This window comes from Ammospiza caudacuta, chromosome 27 (assembly GCF_027887145.1).
Source record: "Ammospiza caudacuta isolate bAmmCau1 chromosome 27, bAmmCau1.pri, whole genome shotgun sequence".
Taxonomy (NCBI): Eukaryota; Metazoa; Chordata; class Aves; order Passeriformes; family Passerellidae; genus Ammospiza; species Ammospiza caudacuta.
The window spans coordinates 7,096,226-7,115,212 of NC_080619.1; the positions used below are offsets into that span (position 1 = coordinate 7,096,226).

The 18,987-nt window shown below is 65.5% G+C and overlaps 3 protein-coding genes across 4 annotated transcripts; 1 reads left to right on the forward strand and 2 right to left on the reverse strand.

Annotated features, from left to right (window-relative positions):
• Positions 1-952: 952 nt before the first annotated feature.
• CDK5RAP3 (CDK5 regulatory subunit associated protein 3) lies at positions 953-9,745 on the reverse strand. Its single transcript, XM_058820670.1, has 16 exons — positions 9,723-9,745; positions 9,322-9,376; positions 8,614-8,745; positions 8,089-8,189; positions 7,961-8,009; positions 7,196-7,374; positions 6,176-6,312; positions 4,533-4,680; positions 3,606-3,686; positions 3,394-3,468; positions 3,211-3,338; positions 3,033-3,118; positions 2,613-2,701; positions 2,311-2,519; positions 1,209-1,380; positions 953-1,120 (listed from the first exon to the last, which is right to left on the reverse strand). The coding sequence occupies exons 1-16, from the start codon at positions 9,726-9,728 to the stop codon at positions 1,055-1,057; spliced, it is 1,713 nt and encodes a 570-aa protein (XP_058676653.1). The 5' UTR covers positions 9,729-9,745; the 3' UTR covers positions 953-1,054.
• Positions 9,746-10,582: 837 nt separating this feature from the next.
• PRR15L (proline rich 15 like) lies at positions 10,583-12,049 on the forward strand. 2 transcript variants are annotated; one of them, XM_058820750.1, is made up of 2 exons: positions 10,583-10,628; positions 11,413-12,049. In XM_058820750.1, the coding sequence occupies exon 2, from the start codon at positions 11,414-11,416 to the stop codon at positions 11,711-11,713; it is 300 nt and encodes a 99-aa protein (XP_058676733.1). In that variant the 5' UTR covers positions 10,583-10,628; position 11,413; the 3' UTR covers positions 11,714-12,049. The 2 variants fall into 2 exon arrangements, with proteins under 2 accessions (XP_058676733.1, XP_058676732.1); XM_058820749.1 differs by having other exon boundaries at positions 10,614-10,733.
• A 2,528-nt stretch (positions 12,050-14,577) lies between these two features.
• Positions 14,578-18,782, reverse strand: PNPO (pyridoxamine 5'-phosphate oxidase). Its single transcript, XM_058820595.1, has 7 exons — positions 18,722-18,782; positions 18,276-18,400; positions 17,862-17,961; positions 16,804-16,857; positions 16,065-16,193; positions 15,661-15,731; positions 14,578-15,582 (listed from the first exon to the last, which is right to left on the reverse strand). Exons 1-7 carry the CDS (start codon positions 18,764-18,766, stop codon positions 15,417-15,419), a joined length of 690 nt encoding a protein of 229 aa, XP_058676578.1. The 5' UTR covers positions 18,767-18,782; the 3' UTR covers positions 14,578-15,416.
• Positions 18,783-18,987: the final 205 nt, after the last annotated feature.

The following is an 18,987-nucleotide window of genomic DNA, read 5'->3' on the forward strand; positions in this document are numbered from 1 at the left end:
GATCCCCTTCCCGTCCACAGGATGGACAGAGGGATGGACAGAGGGATGGACGGAGGGATGGACAGAGGGATGTGGGAAACAATGCCAGGAGAGCTAGAGGGACGCAGGGACGGACAGAGGGACGGACGGGGAGCGCACAGGACAGGCGGGGCCGGGGTGGCCGCGGGGACATTTGGGGACATTTGGGGACATTTGGGGACATTTGGGGATTTGGGGACATTTGGGGCCATTTGGGGCCATTTGGGGACAGCGGGAGGGGCAGCAGAGCCGCCCCCAGCTGGCGGGAGGGTCCCGGCGCTGATGGAGCGAGCGGGGACGGGGCGGAACAGATGGAGCGACATTAATTGGTAATTAAACCCTCCCTGGCGGGGAGAGCGAGCGGCAGCCGGGCCGGGGGAGGGGACACGGTCGGGGACAGGGGACAAGGGGACACTGCCGGCCCCCCATCCCCGCCGGGGACCCTCCGCGGCTCCGTGACAGGCGGCGGGTAATTAATGAGGCCGTTAATCACCGGGAGCGCGGTAATGAGGGGCTCCCGGAGCCCGGCTGTCAGCGAGCGGGGACAGGGATGGGGACAGGGACAGGGATGGGGACAGGGATGGGTTTGGGGACAGGGACAGGAGAGTGGGGAGCGAGAGCTGGAGCCGGGCTGGGGCCCCACAGCCCCAAATCCGCTCCCATGGCACCGGGACCCCCAAATCCCTGCGGACGGGGCTCTCTGTGCCCCACACGGTCCCCCCATGGTGGACAGACCCCCAGGGCCGCACCCCCTGTCCCCTGTCCCTGTCCTTGTCCCTGGCCTGAACCTGTCCCTGCGCCCATTCAGTGACACACACTCCTCTCCCCCGATGTGACACAAATTTGGGTTTATTCACCGACACCCCCAAATCCCAAAGCACCCCCAGGTGGGCCTGGGGGCTGGGAGGGACGGGACCCCCTGGGGACCCCCCGTGTCCTTCAGGGGCCTCGGGCTGATCAGGGGTCACGCACTGATGTCCCCTGGGGGTCAGGGGTTGGTGTCCCCCAGGTGTCACAGCCAGGTGTCCCTCGGGTGTCACAGGTTGACGCCCATCAGGTTCACCGGGCGCCCCCCGTAGCGTTTGGAGATGTCGGCCTCGATCTGCAACGGCGCCGGGGGGGGATCAGGGGGCGCTCCCAGGGGTTCCCAGGGCTCAGGGGGGGTCCCCGGCGTCCCCCCCGTCCCTCACCAGCCTCTGCAGCTCCCGGGCTCTGTCCTGCAGCTGCCGCAGCCGCGGCTCCAGCGCTCCCTGCTCGGCCAGGGCCTGGCGGCGCCGCTGCCCCAGCGCCTCCCGCTTGGCCAGCAGCAGCTCGGCCTGGAGACTCTGCTGGCGCAGCAGGGCCGTGACACGCTCCACGTACCTGGGACACAACAGGGGACATGGGGACAGAGGGGTTACGGGGACAGCGGGGACATGGGGACAGCAGGGACAGCAGGGAGAGCAGGGACATGGGGACAGAGGGGTTATGGGGACAGAGGGGTTATGGGGACAGCGACAGCGGGGACATGGGGACAGCAGGGACAGCAGGGACAGCAGCAGCTCGGCCTGGAGACTCTGCTGCCGCAGCAGGGCCGTGACACGCTCCACGTACCTGGGACACAACAGGGGACACGGGGACAGAGGGGTTATGGGGACAGCGGGGACATGGGGACAGCAGGGACAGCAGGGACATGGGGACATGGGGACAGAGGGGTTATGGGGACAGGGACATGGGGACAGCAGGGACAGCAGGGACAGCAGCAGCTCGGCCTGGAGACTCTGCTGCCGCAGCAGGGCCGTGACACGCTCCACGTACCTGGGGACAGGGGGACAGCGGGGACGGGGTCACACAGCATGGCTTGGGGACACGGACAGAGGGTACAGAGGGGTCACACTGCAGGACACGGGACAGCAGGGTCACACTGCATCATCTGGACACAGCAGGGGCGGTGGGGACACACTGCAGGACAGGGGCAGAGGGGACACACTGCATGGTCCGGGGACAGTGGGGACAGAGGGGTCCCACTGCAGGACAGGGGACAGGGACAGCGAGGACACATTGCAGGGCACGCCTGGTTAAGGGCCGGGTTAGGGCTATTTTAGGGGCTGTTTTGGGCGCTATTTTAGGGCTATTTTAGGGGCTGTTCTGGGGCTATTTAGGGTCTGTTTTGGGAGCTTCTTTTAGGGCTCTTTTAGGGGCTGTTTTAGGATTATTTTAGGGGCTGGTTTAGGATTGTTTTAGGGTCTGTTTTGGGGCAGTTTGGGGCCTGTTTCGGGGCCATTCGGGGCCCGTTTCGGGTCGGGCAGGCACCTGGGCGAGGCGAGGATCATGCAGAGGTGCTGCACGCTGCGCGAGCACAGCTGCCCCAGCAGCTCCCGGGCCGTGGCCAGCTGGGCCCGCAGGCGCTCGGGGCTCTGGCCCTGCAGCTCGGCCGGCGCCGCCTGGAACTGGCTCAGGGCCACCACGTCCAGCGCCGCGTCCTCGAGCTCCAGCAGCCGCTGCGCCAGGAACAGCTCCAGCTGCGGGACAGCAACGGGGACAGCAACGGGGACAGCGTCAGGGACACCCCCAAGGCCACCACCCCCAGGCCCACAGGTGTCCCCGGTGCCCACCTCCATGAGCTCGTCGATGAACTGGTTCCGAGTCTCGGGGTTCTCCAGCAGGGTCAGCGCGTCCGAGCCACGGGCAACGCCCTCGGGGGCTGCGGCGGGGTGGGACCCCAAAGCCTGCTCAGCTTCACCCCAAAATCCCTGCCCGGAACCCAAACACACTGCCCGTAACCCAAAATCCCTGCCCAGCATCCAAAAACCCTGCCCAGAACCCAAAATCCCTGCAGAGCACCCAAAAACCCTGACCAGAACCCAAAATCCTTGCTCAGAACCCAAAATCCCTGCCCAGCACCCAAACCCCACTCCCTGCCCAATCCCAAACCCTTCTGGGGGTTCCAGGGGCACTGGGAATGGGGAATTTGGGGGGATTTGGGGGAATCTGGGGGGATTTGGGAGCTGCCTGTGCCCCCCAGCCCTGCTCACCCTCCGTTCCAGCCTCCACCACCGTGATCGTCCCCTCCTGTCCCCCTGTGTCACCCCAGTCGATGCCACCGTCCCCCTGGGGAGCAAAGGGTGAGTGACAAAGAGTGACAAAGGGGACATCAGGGGGATGTGGGGACACAGGGACACTCCCCTGGCCACGGGGGTGTCACAAACCTGGGGCTCTGCTGTGATTGTCCCCTTCTCTCCGTCACCCCAATCAATGCCATCCTCCCCCTGGGGAACAAAGGGTGACAAAGGGGGATTTGGGGACACAGGGACATCGCCCCAATCAATGCCACCATCCCCCTGAGGGAGGGAAGGTGACACAGGGGAGGTTTGGGGACACAGGGATGTCACCCACCTGGGCACTGAGCTCTACAGTGATTGTCCCCTCCTGTCCCTTCTCTCCATCACCCCAGTCGATGCCATCCTCCCCCTGGGGAGCAACGGGGGACATTAGGTGGGTTTGGGGACACAGGGACATTGCCCCAGTCAATGCCACCATCCTCCTGATGAATGAAAGGTGACAAAGGGTGACACGGGAGGGTCTGGGGACACAGGGACGTCACCCACCTGGGCGCTGGGCTCCACCGTGATGCCCCAGTCGATGTCCCCACCCTGGGGCGGCTCCGTGGGGAAATCCCCCCAATCGATCTGTGGGAAAGACCCCAAACCCCCTGAGACACGGCCCGACCCCAAACCCCAAACCCCACATCCCCAAACCCCCTGAGACACGGCCCGACCCCAAACCCCAAACCCCACATCCCCAAACCCCCTGAGACACAGCCCAACCCCAAACCCCAAACCCCCAAACCCCAAACCCCCAAACCCCCAAACCTCCAAACCCAAACCCCAAACCCCCTGAGACACGGCCCGACCCCAAACCCCAAACCCCCAAACCCCAAACCTCCAAACCCAAACCCCCAAACCCCAAACCCCAAACCCCAAACCCCCAAACCCCAAACCCCTGAGACACGGCCCAACCCCAAACCCCAAACCCCAAACCCAAACCCCAAACCTCCAAACCCCAAACCCCTGAGACACGGCCCAACCCCAAACCCCCAAACCCCCAAACCCCAAACCTCCAAACCCAAACCCCCAAACCCCCAAACCCCCCAAACCCCTGAGACACGGCCCGACCCCAAACCCCAAACCCCCAAACCCCCAAACCCCCAAACCTCCAAACCCAAACCCCCAAACCCCCAAACCCCTGAGACACGGCCCGACCCCAAACCCCAAACCCCCAAACCCCAAACCTCCAAACCCCAAACCCCCTGAGACACGGCCCGACCCCAAACCCCCAAACCCCCAAACCCCAAACCCCCAAACCCCAAACCTCCAAACCCAAACCCCAAACCCCTGAGGCACGGCCCCAAACCCCCAAACCCCAAACCCCAAACCCTGTGAGGCACAGCCCAGCCCCAAACACGCCCAGCAGTGCCAGGGGTGTCCCCGTGTCCCCTGTGTCCCCCCGTGTCCCGTGCCCCTGCCAGCACGCACCGTGTCCTGCGGGGGCGGCTCCGGTGCCTGCGGGGCCGCCTCGGGCCGCTCCAGCCGCAGCGGCTCCTGCCCCGTGCGCCAGCGGAACACGGACGAGTTCCCGTGGGCCGCCACGTGCCGGAGCAGCGGCAGCGCCTCCGCACCGGGGCTGGGACACGGGGACACGGGGACATGGGGATGGCACCGGGACACGGGGACATGGGGACAGCACAGGGACATGGGGACACCGCGTGCCGGAGCAGCGGCAGCGCCTCCGCACCGGGGCTGGGACACGGGGACATGGGGACATGGGGATGGCACCGGGACATGGGGACATGGGGACATCACGTGCCGGAGCAGCGGCAGCGCCTCCGCACCGGGGCTGTGACACGGGGACAGGGACATGGGGATGGCACCGGGACATGGGGACACCGCGTGCCGGAGCAGCGGCAGCGCCTCCGCACCGGGGCTGGGACACGGGGACACGGGGACATGGGGATGGCACCGGGACATGGGGACATGGGGACACCACGTGCCGGAGCAGCGGCAGCGCCTCCGCACCGGGGCTGGGACACGGGGACACGGGGATGGCACCGGGACATGGGGACATGGGGACATCACGTGCCGGAGCAGCGGCAGCGCCTCCGCACCGGGGCTGTGACAGGGACAGGGACATGGGGATGGCACCGGGACATGGGGACATGGGGACACCGCGTGCCGGAGCAGTGGCAGCGCCTCTGCACCGGGGCTGTGACACGGGGACAGGGACATGGGGATGACATGGGGACATGGGGACATGGGGACACCGCGTGCCGGAGCAGTGGCAGCGCCTCCGCACCGGGGCTGTGACACGGGGACAGGGACATGGGGATGGCACCGGGACATGGGGACACCGCGTGCCGGAGCAGCGGCAGCGCCTCCGCACCGGGGCTGTGACACGGGGACAGGGACATGGGGATGACATGGGGACATGGGGACATGGGGACACCGCGTGCCGGAGCAGTGGCAGCGCCTCCGCACCGGGGCTGTGACACGGGGACAGGGACATGGGGATGGCACCGGGACATGGGGACACCGCGTGCCGGAGCAGCGGCAGCGCCTCCGCACCGGGGCTGGGACACCAGATAGGGACATGGGGATGACATGGGGACATGGGGACACCGCGTGCCGGAGCAACGGCAGCGCCTCTGCCTCTGCACCGGGGCTGGGACAGGGACAGGGACATGGGGACAGCACAGGGACATGGGGACATGGGGGACACCACATGCTGGAGCAGCAGCAGCAGCTCCGCCTCTGCATCGGGGCTGGGACAGGGACAGGGACATGGGGATGGCATGGGGACATGGGGAGAGCATTGGGGATGGAGACAGCAGTGGGGACATGGGGACAGCAGCGGTGATGGGGACAGCACGGGGACATAGGGACATCACCGAGGACATGGGGACAGGGAGCATGGGGACAGCATTGGAGATGGCATCGGTCATGGGGACATCGGGCAGAGGGACATCAGGGGTGGGGACACCTCAGCACCCGCAGTGCCGGGGTTTGGAGGGACCAGGAGCTGTTTTGGGGCAGTTTGGGGAGCCGGGGCTGTTTTAGGGTAGCTGAGGGATGTTTTGGGGCTGGTTTGGGGATGATTTTGGGGCTGTCAGGGCTGTCCCCACCTGTCGCACACGAAGCCCACGCAGGCCTGGTACAGCTCGATGGCGTCCCCGAGGGCGCTGGCGCCGTCCCCAACGCGGGACAGCAGCGACGGCAGCGCCTGCACCTGGGCCAGCAGCTCCCGGCGCACGTCCTCGCCCTGGGGACACCGAGGGGACACTGGGGACGTGCTGGGGACACCGAGGGGACACTGGGGGACATTCTGGGGGCACTGAGGGGACACTTACATCTGTTTTAGGCTCTGTCCAGGGGTTATTCTGGGGCCCATTTTGGGGTTATTCCAGCCCTATTTGGGGCTGTTTCAAGCCTGTTTCAGGCTCTGTTTGGGGCTATTCTCAGCCCGTATTGGGCTCGCTCTGGGGCCATTCCCAGCCCATTTCAGGCTCTCTCTGGGGTTATTTTCTGGCTCATTTGGGGCCATTCCCAGCACGTTTCAGATTCCCCCCCCCCGGTGGTTCCCGTGGCATTCATGGCGATGCCATCCTGTCCAGGCCCGTTTCAGGCCCCATCTGGGGCCATTCCCAGCCTGTTTCAGGCTCTGCTCGGGGTTACTTTGGGGCTCATTTTGGGTTATTTCAGGCCCATTTCAGACTCAGAGCGATGCTGTACTGTCCAGGCCCGTTTCAGGCTCTGTTCAGGGCCATTCCCAGCCTGTTTCAGGCTCTCCCCGGGGTTATTTTGGGGCTCATTTGGGGCCATTCCCATTTCAGGCTCCCTCGATGATGCAGTACTGCCCAAGCCTGTTTCAGGTTCTGTTCAGGACCGTTCCCACCCCGTTCCAGGCTCTATCTTGGCCATTCCCACCCCGTTCCAGGCTCCCCCCGGGGTTATTGTGGGGTTCATTTGGGGCCATCCCCACCCGGTTTCAGGCTCCCCCGGCACTCACGGGGATGAGATGCCGAACCGTCCGCCCCATTTCAGGCTCTATCTCGGCCGTTCCCATTCCGTTCCGGGCTCCCCCCGGGGTTATCCTGGGGCCATCCCCACCCCGTCCGTGCCCGGCCCGTTCCCCCGGCACTCACGGCGATGCCGTACTGGCGGCAGGAGCCCAGGAAGCGCTCGCGGAGCTCCCCTGCCCGCGCCTGGCACTCGTCCTCGCGCCGCGCCAGCTCCTGCTGCGCCTGCAGCCACCGGCCCCGCTGCCTGCGCAGCGCCGGCAGCTCGTAGCTGATGCTGCGCCCCAGCAGGCTGGAGAGCTCGGCTGGGGGGACAGGGGGTCACCCCGGGGCTCGGGGGGCGCCCGGCGTCACCCCGGGGGCTCCTCCCGCTGGGACTGCGTGTCCCCACGGACCCTGGGCTTTGGATTCTGTCCCGTGCTGGTTTGGGGCTGAATTCAGCTCAAAACCCTGTCCTGGTTTGGGGCTGAATTCAGCTTTAAATCCTGTCCTGGTTTGGGGCTGAATTCACCTTTAAATCCCATCTCATCTCATCCCATCCCATCCCATCCTGGTTTGGGGCTGAATTCCCCTTTAAATCCCATCCCAGTTTGGGGACTGAATTCACCTTTAAATGCCATCCCACCCCAGTCTGGGGGCTCAATTCACTTTTAAATCCCATCCCATCCCAGTTTGGGGACCGAATTCCCCTTTAAATCCCACTGGGATTTGGCTTTCCCACAAATCCCATCCTTTCCCATCCCAGTCCATCCCAGTTTGGGGACTGAATTCCACCCACGCAGGGGGTTCTTTGGGACACCTCAGGGAATTCCCATTGCCGTTATTCCCATTATTCCCGTGATTCCCATTGCCATTATTCCCATTATTCCCGTTATTCCCATCCCCTCTCACCCAGGTAGGCGTTGTCCTTCTCATAGAGGGACACGATCTCCTGCCAGTCCTGGGGAAGGACACGAGGGTGAGGAGGATGAGGAGGATGAGGAGGATGAGGAGGAGGAGGAGGAGGAGGGCACTCCCACCTTCATCCTCTGGGACGAGTAGCGCCCAAAGAGGTTCTTGGTGGAGGCCTCGGTGCCCTTGAGGATCTCCACGATGCGCAGGCAGTGGAAATAGTGCAGGTCTGGGGGGAACAATGGGGTCAGGGGGGCTTTAGGGGATCCCTGGGGGCTTTGGGGGATCCCCAGGAGGTTTTAGGGGATCCCCAGGAGGTTTTAGGGGAACCCCAGGAGGTTTTGGGGGGTTCCTCAGCTGCCACCACCGCCCCTTTGTGAACAACCCTCCCACCCCAAATCCTGGCTCTGCAGGGGCGGAGATCCATGCCCAAAACCCAAATCCAAAATCCCCAAATGCCAAACCCCCAATCCCAGACCCCAAACCCCCAAACCCCCAAACTCCCAATCTCCAAACCCCAGACCCCAAATCCCAAACCCCCAAACCCCAAAATCCCAAACCCCCAAACCCTCAGTTCCCAAACGTAGATCCCAGACCCCAATTTCCAAACCCCCAAACCCCAAACCCCCAAGTCCCGGTGCCGGAGCACTGACAGGAGCCCTGGAGCAGCTCTCGGATCTCGGGGTGCTCGGGCATGTCCTGCAGCGCCGCCCGGATCCGCTCCCGCACCTGCGCCACCTGCGCGGGCCAGCGCCGCCCGCAGTGCCGCCGGTCCAGCAGCCAGTCTGCGTGGGGACACGGGGACACGGGGACATGGGGACACTGCAGGGACACCGGGACAGGGCCAGCGCCGCCCGCAGTGCCGCCGCTCCAGCAGCCAGTCTGCGTGGGGACACGGGGACATGGGGACACTGCAGGGACACCGGGACAGGGCCAGCGCCGCCCGCAGTGCCGCCGCTCCAGCAGCCAGTCTGGGGACAGGGGGTCACCGGGGGACACTCGGGCTCTGGGGACAGCCCCGGGCTCCGGGAACACGGGGGACAAACAGCGGGAGGAGTTCCCGAGCCTCTTCCCAAAGCCTGGGACGGATCCCCAGCTGAAGGGAATGGCGGGATCTGGGCTGGGATAACCGGGGTAAATTCCGGTCCCTGCCCCGTCTGGAGGGAATGGCGGGATCTGGGCTGGGATAACCGGGGTAAATTCCGGTCCCTGCCCCGTCTGGAGGGAGAAGCGGGAACTGGGCTGGGATAACCGGGGTAAATTCCCGGTCCCTGCCCCGTCTGGAGGGAGAAGCGGGAACTGGGCTGGGATAACCGGGGTAAATTCCGGTCCCTGCCCGGAGCCGGCGTTCGTTCCCGTACCCAGAACCTTGCTGGTCTGGATGTCGATGGGCACATTCCGGTAGTCCTGGGGAGCCTGCGGGGAGAACACGGCAGGGGCGGGGCTGCGGCAACCGGAACCGGCACCGGGAGCGGCACCGGGAGCGGCACCGGGACCCTCCGCTTCAGTGCCAGGCCCGGGCTGTCCCCGCTGCCCCGCGCCTGGACCCGATCCCGGTCCCTTCCCCGCTCCCGGTCCCGTTTCCGATCCCACTCCCGATCCCAATCCCGTTCCGGATCCCCATGCCGGTCCCAGCCCCTTCCCCTGTCCCGGTCCCGGTCCCTGTTCCGGACCCTTCTCCGCTCCCGCTCCCGCTCCCGCTCCCGTTTCCGCTCCCGTTTCCGATCCCGTTTCCGATCCCGGTCCCGCTCCCGGTCCGCACCTGCATCTTTCCCGGCCCCGCCTCTCCACTTCCGCCCTCCCCGCCCCAGCCAATCGCCTCCCTCAGCGCCCGCGCCTCGGCCAATCAAAACGCGCTCCGCCCAAAGGTCGAACTCCCGCCAATCAGAAAGCGGCAGCTCGGAGGCAGCGCCACGTCCCTGTGCTTCCATTGGCTGGAGGGGAAAGGGGCGGGGTCAGCCCGGACCAATCGGAGCGTGCGGTGGGAGTTTTTGGGGTCCCGATCCCGGTCCCGGTTCCAAACCGGGCGCCAAAGGCCGGTCCCGGTCACAGTCCCGATCCCGGTCTCGGCCACAATCCCAGTCCCGGTCCTGGAACCAATCCCGATCCCGGCCATGGTCCCAGTCCCGATCCCAATTCTGGCCTTAATCCCGGTCCCGGTCCCAAACCTGGCACCAGTCCCGGTCCCAAGGTCCCCCCCAGCCGTCCCGCGGGGATCCCCCGGAGGCTCCCGAGGGGACCCCAAACCCTGCGGGATCCCCATTCGTCCTAGAGGGGAACCCGGATCCCCCCAGGTCCCTCAGGGATCCCCCCAGGCGGTCCCAGAACAGGTCCCGGATCCCTTGGGATCCGCTGGGAGCCCAGCACAGAGCCGGGATCCCACTGGGACCCCCAGGACGCGTCCCGGCCGCCCGGGGCCGTCCAGAGCCATCCAGGGACACCCGAGGCCGCTCGGAGCCACGCGGAGCCACCCAGAGGTGCCCAGAGCCATCCGGAGCAACCCGGAGCCACCCAGGGCCACCTGAGGCCACCCGGGGCCACCCTCCCGGGGCTGGCACCGCTCCCCGTCATGAATATTCAGCCGTGCCTGGCCCGGCCCCGCTGTTTGCTCCGGCAGGAGGGGTTTGGGAGCGGGTTCACCTTGACGGGAACACCGGGACAGCAGCAGGTGAGCGGCACCTGCCCCTGCTGCCCCCCGGGACACCGGGACATCCCCGGGACACCCCGGGACAACCCAGGGACAACCCGGGACCCCCGGAGGCGGCAGGAGCAGGTACCGGGGTGCGGTGTCCGGGCTGGGGATGGGCCGTGGGAGCCCCGGGGACGCTCTGGGGACACGGCCGGGGACGGTCCCACCTGGCTGTGGCACGGGGAGGTGGCGCTGGGGACACGGGTGCCACCAGCGGGGCGGTGGCCGCGGTCTCCGTGCCCCTGTCCCCGTGTCGCTGAGGGAAAAGGGGTTTTTATCCCCAAAGCGACATCCGGGAGGGCTCGCTGGTGGCCGAGCGTCACTGGGACAGCGACGGGGACACGGGGCAGGGCTGGCCCCGGGCCCTGGGAATCCCCTCCGTGCCCCGGGGCCACGCTGCGCTCCGGAGCCTTCCCGGAGCCTCCCCCGGTCCCGGCGGGCACCGGCGAGCCCCGAGGCCGGGCTGGGGCGGGGGGACCCCGGCAGCGCCCCCGGCGCTCCCCGGTGCCGCCACCTGCGCCCCAGTTCCTGTTCCTGTTTGCTCTCCCGCCGCACGTGGCCGATAAGGGCAGCTCCCGGCGCTGCCCGCGGCCCTTTCCCGGCTTTTCCCGGAATCCCCGGGATTCCCGGGCCGTGCAGCGCCCGCCCCGCCCCGGCGCCCCCGGGGATCCGCCCCGAGCATCCGCGGGAGGGCAGCGCCGCGCCCCCGATGCGGCCCCGGGAGCGCCGGACGGAGCCGAGCCCCGGTGCCGCTCCCGTGCAGGATGGCCGACGGGCACGGCTGGTGGAAGCTGACGTTCCTGCGGAAGCGCCAGGCGGCGGCCCCGGTGCTGTACGAGAGCCCCGAGGGCCCCGCGGCGCCCGGCGGGGACGGCGCGGACGGGAGCGGCCCCGACGGCAGCCCCGGCTTCGCCGCCCGCCTCGAGAAGATCGTGGACAAGAGCACCAAGGGCAAGCACGTCAAAGTCTCGCACTCCGGCCGCTTCAAGGAGAAGAAGAAAGTGCGGGCGACGCTGGCCGAGCATCCCAACCTGTGCGGGGCCGGCGAGCGCCAGGAGCAGTGACCCGGCCGGGCTGCGGGCCCCGGGCACCGGGCAGGACTCGGGATGGGATTTGCGGAGTTGTCTGCGGGATGATCCCGGAGCTGCGGGACTGACCCCGGGGCGCGGCGGGGCCCGCGCTCCCCGTCCCTCCCTGCGCAGCGCGGACCGGTCCGTACTGGGATGAATGAGGACACTCCCCCCGATCCCCATCCCATTCCCAATCCCAGTCCCCTCCTCCCGTCACTTTTTGGGGCCGAGCCCCGCTCGTGTCCCGATCCCGAGGGGCTGCGGAGCCGCCGATGGCCGAGTCCCCCCCGAGAGGGGATGCGACACTTCCCTGTCCCCAGGGAACGAGTGGCAGGACCGATCCCCGGGGATCTCACCCGGAGGAGCCGCGTTTCCCTCGGGAATCCCTCCCCGCAGGAGCCGCATTTCCCCGCGGATCTCACCCGCAGGAGCCGCGTTTCCCTCGGGAATCCCTCCCCGGAGAAGCCGCATTTCCCCGCGGATCGCGCCCGGAGGAGCCGCATTTCCCCGGGAATCCCTCCCCGGAGAAGCCGCATTTCCCCGCGGATCGCGCCCGGAGGAGCCGCGTTCCGTTCCCCGGGGATCGCTGCCCGCTGCTGGAAGCCGGGGTCCCACCCCGCTCGCGCCTGCCGCTAATTAACTGTGGTTAATAAAGCGAGCCTGGGAGCGGAGGCGGCTCCGGGAGAGCTCCGCGGATCCCGGGTTCCAGCCCGGAACGGGGGAAGGCTCCGGATGCGGCGGGACGCGGAGGGAGCGGGGCCGTGCCGGGGAGCCCCGGACCCGGGCAGGGAGGAGGGAGCGGAGGCGGATCCCGAAACCCGGCATGGAGGGGTGGGAAAGCTCTGGATCCCTCTGGGAGCCCTCTGGGAGCCATCCCGGGGCATCCCTGACCCCCCAGAGGCAGCTGCAGGGTCCCAAACGGGGCAGGATTGGTCCCAAAGGAGAACAGAGAGCAGGATTGGACCCTAGGAGGGGCAGGATTGGACCCCTTTGGGTGCGCAGGATTGGACCCTAGGAGGGGCAGGATTGGACCCCTTTGGGTGCGCAGGATTGGACCCAAACAGGGCAGGATTGGACCCCTTTTGGGTGCGCAGGATTGGACCCCTTTGGGTGCGCAGGATTGGACCCAAACAGGGCAGGATTGGACCCTTTGGGTGAGCAGGATTGGACCCAAACAGGGCAGGATTGGACCCTGTGGGTGAGCAGGATTGGACCCAAACAGGGCAGGATTGGACCCTGTGGGTGAGCAGGATTGGACCCTGTGGGTGAGCAGGATTGGACCCTGTGGGTGGGCAGGATTGGACCCCGGGGTGGGCAGGATTGGACCCTTTGGGTGAGCAGGATTGGACCCTTTGGGTGAGCAGGATGGGACCCCAGGATGGGCAGGATTGGACCCGAACCGGGCAGGATTGGTCCCAAACTGGGCAGGATTGATCCCAAGGAGAGCAGGATTGGTCCCTTTAGGGCAGGAATGGGGGAATTTGGTGGATTTTGAGGGATTTTGGGGGTTCTCCCTCCGGGCCGGGTTTCCCAGCCCCTGTGCCCGGTTTCTCGCCCCTCCGGGGAGCGGGGCCGTGCCGGGGAGTCCCGGACCCGGGCAGGGAGGAGGGAGCGGAGGCGGATCCGGGAGAGCTCCGCGATCCCCAAACCCGGCAGGGCGGGGCGGGCCGGCTCTGGATCCCTCTGGGAGCCATCCCCGGGAATTCCCGATCCCGCAGAGGCCGCTCCAGGGATTTCCTGCGGATCCCCGGATCCCTCCTGGCAGTTCCGGAGCCCCGGAGAGAGCGCGGCCCCCCGGGAATCGCTGGAAATGGGGGCCCTCGGGGCCGGCCGGAGAACGGGGAACCCTCCCAGCTCCGGGAGCCCGCGGGGAACGGGACGATCCCGGGATGGACAACCCCGGCTCCGCAGGGCGCGGCCGTTCCGAGCTCTGAGCTCCAGCCCCTCCCGGTTCCGGACGGTGCCAGGATCCCGAGCCCAGCCCCGGTTTCCTGGCTGTTTCCCGATTTCGCGGTTTCGCGTTTTCCCGATTCCCCGGTTTCCCGATTCCCCGGTTTCCCGATTTTCTGTTTCCCGGTTTCCCGATTTCACGGTTTCCCGATTTCGCGGTTTCCCGTTTTCCCGATTCCCCGGTTTCCCTGTTTCCCGATTTCGCGATTTTCCTGTTTCCCGGTTTCCCGATTTCGCGATTTCCCATTTCCCGGTTTCCCGGTTGTTTCCCGGTTGTTTCCCGGTTGTTTCCCGGTGCCAGCTCCCCGGGGCCGGTCCCGCCCCGGCTCTGCGCGCTCTCAGCCCGTTCCCGTCGCGCTGGGATCGCGGACTTTGTCCCGGCGGGAACGGGAACGGGAGGAGCCCCTCGGTCCCTTTGCCCCTGCCCAGGAATGTGGGACAGCCCCGTGCCCATCCTGGGACAGCTCCGTGCCCATCCTGGGACAGCTCCGTGCCCATCCTGGGACAGATCCGTGCCCATCCTGGGACAGCTCCGTGCCCATCCTGCGACACCGCCCCGTCCCCTCCCGTCCTTCCCAAGGCAGGGCAGGCTCCGGAGCCATCAGGGGCTGTGACAGTGCCACGAAGGCGGTGACAGCGCCGTGGCCACCGTGCCTGCGTGCCAGGGCTGGCCTGGCATCCCCCGGGACAGGCACGGTCCCGCTCCGGGACAGCAAACACGGAACCGGGGCTGGGTTTTGGGGCTGGTTCCACTCCGGGACAGCAAACACGGAACCGGGGCCGGTTTCGGAGCTGGTTCCAGCCCGGGATTTGCTCCAGCTGTCCCAGGAGAGCCCGGCCCTGCCTGGTTAAACGTTAACCCGGTACTAAATAACCAAAGGCTCCACGCCTCCACATAAATCCTGATTTATTGTTCTTTTCCGGCAGCTGGAGGAGGGACGGGCCGAGGGTTGGGGTCTCACGGCCCGGGGACAGGGCACGGCAGCGGTGACACGATTTAAGTTAATTAAACAACAGCAGTAATGACCTGGGGCTTGAGCACGATTCCATGCCAAAACAATTGCCACGATTCCAGCTAAAACACGGAGAGAGAGGTGGCAGTGGTGGGACAGCGACAGTGACGGGGGGTCACAGCTGGTGCCTGCACGATCATTAACACGATTAATTAACCACGGGGAGTGGATGGAGACAGAATTGGGGACACACCGGGCGAGGGAAGCTCTGAAGGCATTCCCAGCACATGGCCAGGGACAGGGGTGGGGACGGGGACGGGGACAGGGGGATCACTGGGGTCACAGCTGGACCCTGCACTGTCATTAACACGATTAATTAACCACCGGCAGCGACTGCAGACGGGGCGGGGGCAGCTCCGGGCCCATCCCCAGCACACGGCGAGGGACGGGACGGGGCGGCTGCGACGCTTGGGACCATTCCCGGGGCCGTTCCCGGGGACGTTCCGGGACCATTCCCGGGCCATCCCGGACCATTCCCGGGCCGTTCCGGGACCATCCCGGGCCGTTCCCGGGGCCGTTCCGGGACCATCCCGGGCCGTTCCCGGGGCCGTTCCGGGACCATTCCCGGGCCATTCCCGGGGCCGTTCCCGGGGCCGTTCCGGGACCATTCCCGGGACCATTCCCGGGGCCGTTCCGGGACCATTCCCGGGGCCGTTCCCGGGGCCGTTCCGGGACCATTCCCGGGACCATTCCCGGGCCGTTCCCGGGCCGTTCCCGGGCCATCCCGGGCGGGCTCACGGCGACAGGCGCTCGTACACCCAGTCGCCGTGGCCGCGGCGGGTCATGGCCCCGAGCGGCGCCGCGCGGTCCCGCAGCCGCCGGAACACGATCCGGTCGTGCAGCCGGTTCGATTGGCCCTGCCAGAACTCCACCAGCTCCGGCTCCACCACGTACGCGCCCCTGCAAGGGATTTCGGTTGGATTTGGGGGGTTCGGGGGGATTTGGGGGCTCATGGGGGGCTCAGCCCCGCAGTCTCACCAGTAGTCCGGCCTGGGCACCGCCTTGTCCCGGTACAGCTCCTCCAGCTCCGCGTTCTTCTTGCGCAGGTACTGCGGGGAGCGAGGGGAGCAGCGGAGAGTGAGGGGATCACAGAGAGAAAGGGGATCCCAAAGGGAACGGGGAGTGAGGGGAACAATGGGGAGTGAGGGGATCCCGCAGGGAACGGGGAGTGAGGGAATCACAGAGAGAAAGGGGATCCCGCAGGGAACAATGGGGAGTGAGGGGATCCCATGGCCAATCCCACAGAGAATGGGGATCCCAAAGGGAACGGGGAGTGAGAGGATCCCAGAGGGAAAGGAGATCCCAGAGCCGATCCCGAAGGGCTCAGGGAGCCGATCCCAAAGGCAATGGGGACCCCACAGCCGGTGCCGGCCCGGGCTCACCTCTCTGTCAGGGATGACCGAGCTCTGCCGGCTCGCCAGGGCCCCGATCTGGCTGCCCCGGGGCCGGGAGTGGAAATAGCGCTCGGATTCCTCCTCGGGCAGGCGCCGCACCGAGCCCTCGATGCGCACCTGGGGACGGCACCGAGACCTCAGTGCGCACCTGGGGACAGCCCTGAGCCCCCAGCCCTCACCTGGGGACAGCCCTGAGCCCCCAGCCCTCACCTGGGGACAGCCCTGAGCCCCCAGCCCTCACCTGGGGATGGCACTGAGACCTCAATGCACACCTGGGGACAGCCCTGAGCCCCCAGCCCTCACCTGGGGACGGCCCCGAGCCCTCAATGCACACCTGGGGACAGCCCTGAGCTCCCAGCCCTCACCTGGGGACGGCACCGAGCCCCCAGCCCTCACCTGGGGACAGCCCCGAGCCCCCAGCCCTCACCTGGGGATGGCACCGAGCCCTTGATGCACACCTGGGCCAGCACAGCTCCCAAGGGGCTCCCGGACATGGAATTGCCCCATTCCCTGACCTTTTCACCCAAAAAGTGCACGGATTTCATGCCTGCTGGGCACCACCATCCCCTGGGCTCGGGCCAGTGGCGTTAAAGGGGCTCCTGAGCACAAAACCCCCTCATTCCCCCACTTTTCCCCCAAAACCGCACCCGCCGTGTCTGCCCCCAGTGCCCACCGGGGGTGTGGCCCCCAGCCCCAATTCCCCCCCAGGATTTGGGGACCCCCTCACCTGCCGGCAGAGCGGCTCCCAGTAGAACACGAGGGAGGCGAAGGGGTTGGAGTCCTGAGGGAACAGAGGGGGCTGAGGCAGAGCCGTGCTGTTCTGGGCCGGAATTACGCGTTTATTGGGGTTTATTTATTGGGATTTATTTATTGGGATTTATTTATTGGGATTTACTTATCCTGATTGATTTATTGGGATTTATTGGGATTTATTTATTGGGATTTATCAGGATTTATTTATTGGGATTTATTGGGGTTTATTTATTGGGATTTATTGGGATTTATTTATTGGGATTTATTGGGATTTATCGGGGTTTATTTATTGGGATTTATTTATTGGGATTTACTTATCCTGATTGATTTATTGGGATTTATCGGGATTTATTTATTGGGATTTATCGGGGTTTATTTATTGGGATTTGTCGGGATTTATTTATTGGGATTTATTTATTGGGATTTACTTATCAGGATTGATTTATTGGGATTTATTTATTGGGATTTATCGGGGTTTATTTATTGGGATTTATTTATCAGGATTTATTTATCGGGATTTATCGAGATTTATTTATCGAGATTTATTTATCGGGATTTATCAGGATTTCTTGGCATTTCTCAGGATTTATTCCTGGTGTTTCTGGGTCCCTGTCCCTCACCAGCTGCAGGAATTTGGGATTTATCGGGGCTGATTTACTGGGGTTTCTCAGGATTGATTTCTGGGGCTCTCCGTGTGTCCGTGTGTCCCTCACCAGCTCCCGGAATTTGGGATTTATCGGGATTGATTTATTTGGGATTGATTTACTGGGATTGATTTATCAGGATTTATTTCTGTGTCCGTGTGTCCCTCACCAGCTCCCGGAATTTGGGATTTATCGGGATTGATTTATTTGGGATTGATTTCTCAGGATTGATTTCTGTGTGTCCGTGTGTCCCTCACCAGCTGCAGGAATTTGGGATTTATCGGGATTGATTTATTTGGGATTGATTTATTTGGGATTGATTTATTTGGGATTGGTTTATTTGGGATTGATTTCTCAGGATTGATTTCTGTGTCCGTGTGTCCCTCACCAGCTCCCGGCCCTTCCTGCTCTCGTAGTTGGTGAAGAAGCGCAGCCCGTCCGGCCCCAGCCCCTTCAGCAGCACCATGCGCGCCGAGGGCCGCCCGTCCCTGCGGGACAGCGCGTGTCACCTGTGTCACCCATGTCACCTGTGTCACCCCTGTGTCACCCCTGTGTCACCTGTGTCACCTTGTGTGTCACCTCTGTGTCACCTGTGTCACCTTGTGTGTCACCCCTGTGTCACCCCTGTGTGTCACCTGTGTCACCCCTGTGTCACCCCTGTGTCACCCCTGTGTGTCACCCGTGTCCCCCCTGTGTCCCCCCGCTGTCACCTGGAGCAGGTGGCCAGGCACACGGCCGCTGTCCCCCTGTCCCCTGTGTATCCCCCATGTCCCTGGTGTCCCCCCTGTCCCCCCGCTGTCACCTGGAGCAGGTGGCCAGGCACATGGCGTTGGCCTCGGCGATGTCGGGGCACTGCAGCGCGTCCTGCAGCCAGGCCCGGAACTGCTCCAGGGGATCCAGGGACACCAGGTGGCACTCCTCGAACGCCTGGGGACATTGGGGGGGTCAGGGGTCACCCAGGGGGGTCAGGGACACCAGGTGGCACTCCTCGAACGCCTGGGGACACCGGGGTGACAAGGGGAAGGTGGGGACACCGCAGGGCTCGGGGACATCCTGGGGGTGCCACCCTGGCCGGGGGCTGTCCCCGAGCCCTGGGGACACGCTGGGCAGCGGCCGCGTGGGCGGTCACCCTGTGCGAGAGGGGCTTCTCCGGGCCTTGGGGGGGTAATCCCGGGGTGCCCCCGTGCCAGACCCTCCCCGGTGTCCCCCCGGTGTCCCCCCGGTGTCCCCCCGCTGTCCCGGTCCCACCTCGCTGTCCCCCCGGTAGCTTTTCCGCAGCTGCTCCAGCTCCATCGCGGCCGCGCCGAGCCCCCGCCGAGCCGGAGGCGTGGCTAAGGCGGCCACGCCTCCCAGAACACAGCCAATAAGAGAAGGCAGAGCGCGCGCGCCTCTGTAGGAGCTGGCTGCCCATTGGGGGGGAGGCGAAAGGGGCGGGGACAAAAGACCCGGAAGTAGTGGCTGGGTTTAGAGAGGTGCGGGGGCTCTTAAAGGGGCAACGACAGCGGGAAGGGGAC

What these genes read in the sequence shown, in the direction of transcription:
- CDK5RAP3 (XM_058820670.1), bottom strand. An exon ending in GTGGGCTTCGTGTGCGACAG is followed by an intron (nt 4,681 to 6,175) that starts GTGGGGACAGCC and finishes CCCGTGTCCCAG; the next exon opens with CCCCGGTGCGGAGGCGCTGC. An exon ending in TCATCGACGAGCTCATGGAG is followed by an intron (nt 2,520 to 2,612) that starts GTGGGCACCGGG and finishes GCTGTCCCGCAG; the next exon opens with CTGGAGCTGTTCCTGGCGCA.
- PNPO (XM_058820595.1), bottom strand. Translation starts at nt 18,766, where the DNA reads ATGGAGCTGGAGCAGCTGCGGAAAAGCTACCGGGGGGACAGCGAG. An exon ending in GCAGGAAGGGCCGGGAGCTG is followed by an intron (nt 16,858 to 17,861) that starts GTGAGGGACACA and finishes CTGTTCCCTCAG; the next exon opens with GACTCCAACCCCTTCGCCTC. An exon ending in GGGAGCCGCTCTGCCGGCAG is followed by an intron (nt 16,194 to 16,803) that starts GTGAGGGGGTCC and finishes TGCCGTCCCCAG; the next exon opens with GTGCGCATCGAGGGCTCGGT.
- PRR15L (XM_058820750.1), top strand. Translation starts at nt 11,414, where the DNA reads ATGGCCGACGGGCACGGCTGGTGGAAGCTGACGTTCCTGCGGAAGCGC.